This window comes from Microtus oregoni, unplaced genomic scaffold (assembly GCF_018167655.1).
Source record: "Microtus oregoni isolate MIOR12 unplaced genomic scaffold, Mior012 000012F_ref0000307, whole genome shotgun sequence".
NCBI classification, from domain to species: Eukaryota; Metazoa; Chordata; class Mammalia; order Rodentia; family Cricetidae; genus Microtus; species Microtus oregoni.
The window spans coordinates 54,305,302-54,315,770 of NW_024543071.1; the positions used below are offsets into that span (position 1 = coordinate 54,305,302).

General features: G+C 53.1%; 1 protein-coding gene across 1 annotated transcript; it reads left to right on the forward strand.

Moving 5' to 3' along the window:
* Positions 1–6,945: 6,945 nt before the first annotated feature.
* Positions 6,946–9,305, forward strand: Smim38 (small integral membrane protein 38). The gene has a single exon (XM_041661868.1). The coding sequence runs from the start codon at positions 7,004–7,006 to the stop codon at positions 7,157–7,159; it is 156 nt and encodes a 51-aa protein (XP_041517802.1). The 5' UTR covers positions 6,946–7,003; the 3' UTR covers positions 7,160–9,305.
* The last annotated feature ends 1,164 nt before the right edge of the window (positions 9,306–10,469 follow it).

A 10,469-nucleotide genomic window follows, 5' to 3' on the forward strand; every position in this document is an offset into this window, starting at 1 on the left:
CAGTGATAAGAGTGAGGCCTTTGTGGGTGCAGACAGTCTGAGGTGTAGTTAGCAGAAAGGGAAAATCACGTTTGTTTATGTTTCCGCCGTGTGATGCCATCGTACACAGAGTTCTGTGACTCAGCTGTCACAGGGTAGCTTGTCACACAAGTTCCCTCATTCTGCCCCCTTGCTACCAAGCTTGGCCTGCAGCAGGACCTATGTGCTGTCCCTGTGGCTTTACCTGTTCTAGAACATTCTATCAGTGTCTCCTGCAGAGGTAGCCTTGTGCATGGCTCCCGTCACCTGCCACCAAGTGTTTACTGTCTGCGCCGGCAGCCTGTGTGCCTGTGTCTCAAGATCACATGAGCCTTGTGTCCGTTCCAGGCTGTCTGACTAGGAACAGAGCAGAACTCGGTTTCTCATCTCCCACGTAACCAACCATCGAGTTGTATCCAGATGAGCGGCTGTGAGTGAAGCCACCGTGGACACTCGCACCAGGTCTGTGTGGACTTGGCTGTGCTTTCTGTCTCATCCACTCTGATGTTGGTCACATTTCTCCATGGCTGTGCAGTATACCTGATGTAAGGGCTGCGGCACAGAGACCATGTCTCAGAGGCAGGGTAGCCTCTGAGGACACAGAAAGGGCCCTTCACCCTTCATGAAGGCCTTTGGGCACAGTGGGTACGGGTACATACCCTAACAGCTGAGAAGGGGAAACAGATGACAAGAGGGAGGGAAGAAGTAGGGAGGGGATTGGGGGTTAGGGGAGGGAGTTAGGGGAGTGGGGGTTAGGGGAGTGGGAGCTGGAAGAGTGGGAAGAGGCCTGGAGCCTTCAAAGGAGGCAGGAGAAGAGGAGGAGAAGGAGGGAGAAGGAGGGGGAAGGGGGGGACCGAGGAGGCCCTGAGTCTTCAAAGGCTCCTCTAGAGAGGCACAAGCCACTCTGTCTCTTGAAAAACGGTCTTGTCTGCATGTGAAAGCTAGTCTGGGTTCATTGATAAAAACAGGTATTGTTTTAGGATTGAATGTGTTAATGAGTCCCAGCCCTGGACCGCTAGCAATTGCGGGGGGGGGGGGGGGGGGGGGGGAGGGGGATATAGGCCCTTTCTCACTTCCTTACTGCCTCTCAAGGTACAGTTAGGAGGCCACTCCAAACCAGCCACCTCTAGCAGGCCTGGGAGTGGGGAGGATGCTCCCTCCTAACCCTTAAGAGTGGTTGGCACTCCTGGTTCCTGCTGCCCAGATAAAGGCATGCTAGAGTTACATGTGTGCCTAGACTTTCCAATGCCTTGCCTCCCCTTAGGGATGGCGTCCACTCTCTGCAGAAATATCCCTGAAAACATGACTTCGTCTACACTTAGGTGCCATTGGTCCATTAGCTCCTCTGATGTGGAGTTCCACGTGGGGCTCACTGTCCCTTCCCACTCTGGGACTGTCAGTTGAGACAAGAAATACCAAGGGAGGCCGTTAGGAATTCTGACAAGAGAGGCTGAATAAATTACGCTCCTCTGCACGCCCTAATCCGGTGTTGTGCTGGCTTCTGGGACATGGCTAATTTATTTGGAATTTCATTCTGGGCTGACAGCGGCCTGCAGGCTGTTTGATCACCAGGCAGAGTTACACACTGGCTTTCACTGGCTGCAAGACGGCCTCCTCGGGCTTGGCCTGCAGCGGCCTTTTCAGAGGGCTGCCCCTCCTTGGGACACAAGCCCCTCGCTGACCCAGCCCTCCACCTCCCCACTTGTCCCGCCAGCGGCGGCCGTGTTAATCTGCCTTTGTGGTGCAGGAAGAAAGATTTATTTTCTCCTGTCTGGGGGTCTCAAGCACTGAGGGGGCAATCCTCTTTGAAAAGCACGTTCTGTTGATTTCAGGGGCTGGACTTTTTTCTTTTTCTTTTTTTCAAGACAGGGTCTCATGTAGCTTAGAATGCCAATTTACTAGGTAGCCTCTGTTGGTCTCGAACTCCTGATTCTCCTGCCTCAGCTTTTCTGCTGCGGGACTTTATAGATGTGCACTGCTACCATGCCTGTCCCTGCCTCCCTCCATTCATGTATATATGTGTGTGCGTGTAGCTCTGCATGTGTGGGCACGTGTGTGTGTGTGCATGTGTAGGTTTGCATGTGTGGGCACGTGTGTGTATATATATGTGTGTGTGGAATTTTGTATGTGTGTGTGTGTTTATGTGTGTGTGTGGAGGACCATCTTCTGTCCCTCTTCTTTATCTTATTCAATGAGGCAGGTCTTTCAGTCAAACTGAGCTCAAACTACAGGGCTAGGGATTTGCCTTCCAAGCTGGGGGTGCATGCAGACTGCCATACCCACCCTACAGTGTACCTCCTGCTTGTGAGGCAGGTGCTTTAGCCGCTCAGCCAGATCCTTTGGTTTTTCAGTACCGGGTCCTGTTTGATAGTGTAGCTCACGTTGGCCTTGAACTTGAGCCCTTGTTTTATAGGCTCACATGCACTACCAGGTCCCTTGCGACTGCATGTTCGAGGGTGGGGTTCTCAGGGAAGAATTGGGCTGACTACAGACTTTCTTTGAGAGTATCCCCAGGGTTACCGAGGCTTCCTCACCCTTTGGAGCTCCTTCTTAGCAGAAGTAACTGACCGTTACTTTTGTAATCCCCATACTTCTGCAAGGGATGCACTCGTTCTCTCTCTTTCTCATGCTTAACTCTCTCATCTCTGTCAGCATGAGTGTCTGATTTTTGTAAAAAGATAAAAGTAACCACTGGGGGCTGGGAAGATGACTCAAACATTGAGAGCTTTGGCTATTCCTGAGTTAGTTCCTAGCTTCCACATGGTGGCTCACAACCGTTTGTAACTCCAGTTTCGGGAGAGCTGACACCCTCTTCTGGCCTTTGCAGACACTGTCCACATGCAATGCACAGATGCATATGCAGGCAAAAACACCCGTGAATATAGTATAAAATAAATGTTCAGAAAAATGGGAGTGCCGGGCATTGTGTCGCACACCTTTAATCTGAGCACTGGGGAGGTAGAGGCTGGAGGATCTCTGTGAGTTTGAGGCCAGCCTGGTCTACAGAGTGAGTTTCAGGACAGCCAGGGTTACACAGAGAAACCCTGTCTAGAATAACCAAAGAAGAAAAAGATGAGGAGGAGGAGGAGAAGAAATAAAAGTAGCAATTGTTACTAAGGCTGGGGACCCTTCTTACTCTTAGCACTTGCAGCTGGAGGCTACAGCTGGCAGAATCTGGTCTAAGAAGTGTGGGCTTCCTGTAACTTGCCCTAGAGACCCCAGCCCATGTGGCACCTGGAGACCCTGGAGAGCTCCTGAGAGAGAAACACGGAGAGTTTAGAGATTGTGAGTGCCGGGAGGAAAAGGAAAAGTCGCTCTGGGCTGGGCAGAGCTGGCCACACAAGTGTGAGGACCCAAGTGCCATCCCTAGAACCTGAGAAAAAGTCAAGTATGGTGACAGACTCTGTGACCCCAGCACTGGGGAGGTGGAGACCGGCAAATCACCACTCCAGATCAGAGAAGAATCTTATCTCAAAGAGAAAAAAAAAGGGGCTGGTGTCTGAGGAACGACACCTGAGGTTGACTTCTGGCCTTCACACACATACACACATATAGGCACGCACTCACATGACACTGCCCCCCCCCCCCCCCAAGCACTATAAACCAGTCAGAAGCAGACATGCACCTTGACTATGCCTCCGCCTCAAGGTCGAGTCCACGCAGTCCAATGGGGCCTTAGTGAGTCTGGGTGCGCCACCCCTGTGAAGCATGTCCAATACCGCATTGCTTGCTGCCAGGAATGGTGGCTGTGCACTTTATGAGCAAGGAAGTGACACATGGACACAGACCTGCTTGATGAGGGCTCTGAGCAGGCACTTGTGTGGGTCCTTGAGCTCATTCCCAGCACTGTCACCAGTAGGGACAACAGACCCCCAGTTTGGATCAGGCTTCCATTGGAAAGAGCTGCCCCCTCCCAAGCTTTTCACGCCTGCCGTTCCCCACCAGCCTGGGCTTTTACTTGATAAACACCAGGGAATACTGGACAAGAAGCCTGTCCCTTGTCACTTTAGTGCTTGAACATAGGTGTAGGAAGTCACCATAAATCAATCCTTCAAGACTTAAAGCTAACCAGAGTCTCCAAATCTGACCTCTGTGACAAGTGACAGGAGCCTCCATGGCTGAGCTCTGAATATCGTAGCAGACACTATTTGCCTCTCTGGGTTTATCATGTTGCCTTGGGCCATGTCCTATAGCAAGTGGTTCAAGATATGATGGTCCAAGAGGAAACTGGAAAGCAGGAGGATGGAGTTGGTGGAAGCCATAAAAGAGGATTGGCTTTGGGCACAAGCCCCTTTCCTCAATGGCAGGATGTTCCAGTGGCTGTGTACTGTTTAGTTAGTCCAGGGAACCCGAGCTCATGCATTGCATGGTCAAGGTTTGGTGAATGTCTGCACAGGGGACAGCTCCTTAGCTCCGGTATTGAGGCTGGGAGGCCCTAAAGGACCAGGAAGAACACAGACCGTGCTCACCATTGCTGACAGTTGTGGGTGACTTGGAGTCTCTCTTGCCACAGTGGGGCACCCACGTGTCTTCCAGGCAGAGGAGCTGTATCTGTGCTGTTCCCATCATTTCATGTTTTCTCCCGTGCCTCCTCCATCCTCAGGCCCAGCACCCCACCCCCATCCTCTCTTAGGAGCAGCATGGTGCTGTCCAGGGGAGGAGGGTCACACACTTCCTCCCTTGAAGGATACTCAGACCTTGTGCTTGCTGACTCTCGGAGGCAGTGAACAGGAGAGGTCAGGCCTCCTTGACCCCACAGTCTCCAGTGTCTAGGTGCCATGTGACCTGGGACAATATTGACTTGGCCTATCTGATGGTGTGCTTGACAAACACAGTTTTGTTCCGGGCCACCTTGGCTCCACCAGTCTGGTGGGCCTGAGCTGGTGGCCACACTCAAGGCAGACAGCTCCAGCTTTCAAGAAAGCCAGCCTTACCCGGAGATGTGGCCTCACAGGTGAGTGAGTGGCTGGCTGAGCCCTTGGCTTCCTCCCTTCCCAATAGCATGGTGGTGTCCATCTGGGGACCATCACCCCAGACTCACGTGGGTTTCTTTACTAAGGGAGCAGGACCTTCCAGGACATTCCAGAAACCCTTGACGAGCAAATGCTTGGGCCTGGCTCTGAATTTCTAGGCCCTCTCTTAAATTTGGAGTGAGAAAAATAAATCTGGAGCTTGCTCCGAGAGTATTGTCCCCAGAGTGCTGGGTTGGGTGGCCTGGCAAGATGCCCCGTAAGTTGCAGAGCGGGAGATAACCTCGGTGAGTTCAGGGATGTACTGGCTGCCGGATGAGAGGGTGGACACCGGTAACTTAAGTGCACCTGGAACACTTCAGGTCAGTGTTGTGAAACCCACAGATTGGCACCAACCTCGTTCTTCACTTCCTACCCTCAGGTGTGCCGCCTGCCAGTCCTTTGTGTTTGCATTATTAGGAACCGTCTAGAAAGGCTGTACAGGCTGAATACTCACATTGCCACCCAGGCGAGTTCAGCGAGAGGTGACAGGTGATGGAGCACACAGGCTCTCCATGTGGAAGGGCCACCTGGCATCTCTCATGGCTTGTTGGACTGGCTCCTGGGGAGACAGCTTGGGTTGGAAGTCCTGTACCCTGTGGCCCAACACTCTGACCCTCATTTCCCCGCACTGTGCTCCCAGCTGCAGGTGATGCGCTACTTTGTGGGACACAAGTTGGTATTAGGGGTAGGAGACAGCAAAAGCCAGCTGTCTCTCACCCAAGGAGACATAGTTATCAGGAACCAGAGTGGATAAGGTCTGTGTGTATGTGTGTGTGTGTGCGTGTGTGTGTGTGTGTGTGTGTGCGTGTGTGAGCACGTGTGTGTGCATGCATGTGGGGAGGGGGGAACACCTGTATGCAATGAGCACACGTGTATGGCAGACAGACATAATTGGACAGGTGCTGTTTTTCTGGAAAATTCTGGAGGCGTATCTCGAGGGTGTCTGCTCTGAGCTGCTGAGCCCATTTAGGGATACTCTCTTTGTCTTTCAGATCAGGGGTCTCTGACCTCATTTCCCAACAAGGAGCCTGAGTTCTAAGGGAGCAAGCATCCTCTCTACCATCACTCAGTGAGTCCCGGGCTAATAGGCCTGTTGGCTTGTGCGGGTGGCTGGGGGTGCCGGTAGGGGTTCCTTTCTCAGAAACCTCTGTGGGGCTGGAGTGGGTGGTGTTCAGCCCACCTCCAGAGGCTGCCCCAGAGGGAAGAGATTACCCCTCCTCCCAGGTTCCAGACCCTTTCTGGGGCGGTCTGTGTTGACCACCCCCATGCTGCCACAGGCTGGAGCTGCCTTGGGGACTCTGCGCACAGCCTGTGTGCTAATTGAGCCATGTCTGGGGTCACCTCTGGGCTCCAGCCGACTGTTTCCCCTCTCTGTGCCTCTCTCCTCTTTTCAATAGTACAGTCTCCCTGCCGCCCTCCCTGCTGGGCCGGGCCTCCCTGCAAGCCTCGTGGCCCCTGCTCGGTGCGGGCCTGCTGCTGCTGCTGCTGCACAGCTCGCCCAGCCTTGGACTGCGCCGGCCTCCAGAAGTGATAGCTAATTGGGGAGAGAAAGAGCCCGATTGTCTGCGGCAGCCGGAAAGGCCCGGAGGAGGCGGCCGCTTCGCCCTGCAGCTGCCACCGCCGGAGATGTTTGGGGATTACGTCAGCCTGGCGGGCAGGGGCCGCGGGGACAGCGCGGGAGGCGGGCTCCCGCAGGCCTCCCGCCGCCAGGGCCTCTGGACAATGCTGCCATTGTCGGTGCATGGAGTGCTTAGCTCCCCATGAATGGTGCACGGGCCTCTTGACCAAGGAGGCCGCCTGTAGCCCCAACTGTCCCCTCACAGGCAGGGAGGCCCTGTGCGGTGGGAAGGACTGTTTGTGGACTGCACGGGTCTGTCCCTCAGAAGGGGCCACCAGCAGGAAAAGCAGAACTGAGCTCAGGCCCCAGAGAGGTTGCTGTTGCTCCAGCCTGTGTGGTGGCCTCCTGCCTCAGCATGGCTTCCTGGTTTGGGGACACCCTTGGCCCTGACCCACTCATGGTGCTTTTGGTTGTCATCCTCCTGGTGCGCTTCATCCTGTGGTCCTGTCTGGGGACCTATATGGACTACAGGCTGGCCCGGCGTTATCCTGACAAACCCAAGGAAGAGTAAGCGTGAGGACCAGTGGAGACCAACCCAGGAGGTTTTGTATTGTGACAATATCATCCCTCTGTCCATTGGGTACCACAGATGCCTTCATGCAGGACACCTTTGCTCCCCTGCCATGCCTCTCCAGCGCTGCCCCCATGAGCTCTTTAGCCTGGGTTAACCTCCCTAGGCCTTTGCTAGTCAGGCAGGGATACAATACTTAGTCCTACCCACTGTGCAGAAACCAGAGCACAGAAGAAACAACAGGGTCAGAGAGGCCCCAGAAGCTGCTTAGATTAGTGAGGATTGTCCCACTTGGGCTGTCAAAGCAACCCTTATTACCAGGTGCTCGCCCCCATGGCAGTGTATGCCCCAGGAAATGCCTGGCCTTTCTCTAGCGCTATTTTTTGTTATTAAGAGCCAGGGTTGTGTGGGAGGCCATGGGGACAACCATGGCCATTACTCCCAAGGCCAGTGCTGTCTGGAACCTCTGCTGCCCCAACCAGTCACTGGATGCAGGCAGAGAGCTGCCTCAGTTTCCCAGAGCAGATCTTAGTGACATGTCTCGAGATGGCCTCATGAGATGGAATTGAAGCCTCCTTGGCCCCGAAACAACTCCTTACCCATCAGGTCCCAGTTTCCCACCCTGGTTTGTCATAAGAATGAACCTACGGGAATGGTGACACAGCTTTTGCGAGACTGTGCTGGTTTTAAAGCTCAAAGTCCCTTACTCTAGGAAGCCCAGGTGGCCTCGGAGAGGAGTATTCACAGTTCACACACTTGTGAATACGTGTTTGCCCGTGTGTGCGAAGACCCAAGGCTGTGACAAGACAGGAGATGGGGCATCTGCCAGCCTTATGCGACTCCCCAGTTCAGTGGTGGTAGTCAGTGATCCCCTGTTTTCTCCTTGAGCGAGATCACAGAACAAGGTGTCTGTGCTCGGCGTTCGAGGCTGCAGCGTGGCAGTTCTGCGACTTGGCAAGGATTGATTTGGTTTTGCCCTCTTTAGCGCAGGTTTAGGGCTTCATTGCTGCAGGTAGGCTGCAGCTGCTCCGGGGACTTTGCGTGATATCCATGTACAGAGAGACAGTACGCTAGAGATGGGGAGCAGTGCCCTCAGGAAGCCTGAGTTTTGCATCTCATAATCCAGAATGATGTCATAGTGTCTTGGTCTCCTGATGGTTGCTGTCGTAAATACCATGAGGGAAGCAGCATGAGGACTCAGCTCACAGCTCCAGATCAGCCCATCATGGCTGAACCGTCACTGGGAGGAGCGAGAGGCAGCCACTCCCATTATGCCTGAAGTTGGAAGTGGACAAGCAGCACATGTCCCTCGTGGCCTCTGCCACTGGCCTGGACCACTCATTTCAGTGATGGCCTTTTGAGGACTGGTTTGGGTATTTGGGTGTCTCTGTGCCTGGATACTAGCACCCATCCCCCAAAAAGGTTCCAGCCAGAATGTTCCCAGAAGAGACAGCTGTGCCCCTCTGCTCATGGCTGGTAGTCCTGAGACAGGCAGTAGCCATGCAGAGGGCAGTGAGTGGTGGGAAAGGACAGCAGGTGTGGGAATCTGGGTGTCAGATTCCCCATCCCTTGTACGCTCAGCACCTGAATTTGGAGGCAGGATCTTGAATGAGATGACGAAGGTAAATGAGGTCACATGATCCCTAACCACAGTGATTGGTGCTCTCAGATAAAGAAGAGAGACATTAGGACACAGCCTGTGTCAGATGTGGTCTGCAAGCCACGGAGAGAGGCCTCGGGAGAAGCCAGCCCTGTGACACTTCCACCGTGGGCTTCTGGCCTCCAGCAGGTGAGGTAAAGCAACCTGCAGCTTAAGCCTCCCACCTGTGGTGCTCTGAGCTGATTAATAGAAGAACAATGGAGTCATTAACCCAACAAAGAGTCACCTAGTGTGCCCAGCCCAGGGTCTCCTACTCAGCACAACACTGACCCACAGCTGCCTTGGGTCTGGGAGTCACGGTCAGTGGGCAGAAGTTCTGGAAACAGAGAGTAGTCCTTGTAGGTGCATGTGACTATGGACCACTAAAAATGTGGCCAGTGCAATCTTTGATGCATGGTGAGTGTGACCACAAAGGCTGTCACAACATATCTGAAATGTCTTCATGTTGGCTTGCAGGAAAATGGTGGCAGTTTTGGACACATTGCAATAAAATACAAAAGTTAATTTTCCTGCTTCTTTTAGTGAGTTTCCATGTGATTACCAGAAAAATTAGCTGGATGTTTGCAGTTTGCATGTTTGTTTATAATGGACAATTGTGTTTGGAGAATGGTCTATGGTAGCCATAGTTTCTGTTTTGAATGAGTTTCTTAAGAGGGGGAGGGAGGGAGGGAGGGAGGGAGGGAGGGAGGGAGGGAGGAAGGGAGGAAGGGGACAAACGTGGACTCAGGCACAGCTGACTGGGGAAGTCCCATCAAGGTCCCCTGCTGGAGTTCCCTGTGAAGAGTCCCGGCACAGTAGGTGTCCCCTCAGGTGAGGCTTTCAGTAGAAGAACAAATAGCAGCAGGTGAGGGGGTCATCAGGTTAGGCCCTTAGTCACCCAGCAGAAATCCCCAGGCTGGGGAGCTGAGGCATCAGCTGGAGTTCAGGGTGGAGCTTTCTGTCCAGGCTGAACTTCCAACCTCTCCTTCCCACCTTGGGGCTTTTCACAACGGTAATTTCTGTTGGGAATGACCACCTTCCAGCAGCTCTCAAGGGCTCCAAGTCTTTACTTTTGGGTTATTTTGCTGTTTGTATCTCTCCAGGTCACAGAGTTGATGGGGGGCAGTCTGTCCCCAGACCTTGGAAGACACTCTAAGACAAACATAGGTCTGAAATGGGGGAACCTTTCAAAGAACTCAAGCTACGTACAATTTACTAATATAATGTCCACTTCAGGCCCTCACAGTGTGTACAGTGGTAGGGACTGTGTAACAAGAACACAGAGAGAAGCACTGTGAGTTCCAGGACAGCCATGGCTACATAAAAAAGACCCTGTCTCAAAAAATATAAAGCCCAGGACCTTGCCTAGGGATGGTGCTGCCTACATTCCCACTTCAATTGACCTAATAGAGACACGCCCTCTCTGATATGGTCAGAGGTTTGTTTCCATGGTGATTCTAGATTCTGTCAAGTTTATAATCAATATTAATTATCATAAGTCTACTCCTTGTCAACTTGATACTCAAATGTGTGACTTTCAACCATGCCTCCACCCCACTGTCCCCACGGGCTCACAAGCATCTCATAATGCAAGGGCAATAGTCCCGTTTCAAATGCCCCTTCCTCTTTAACAGATGCCCTCCCCCTTTGTTTCCTGAGACAAGGTTTCTC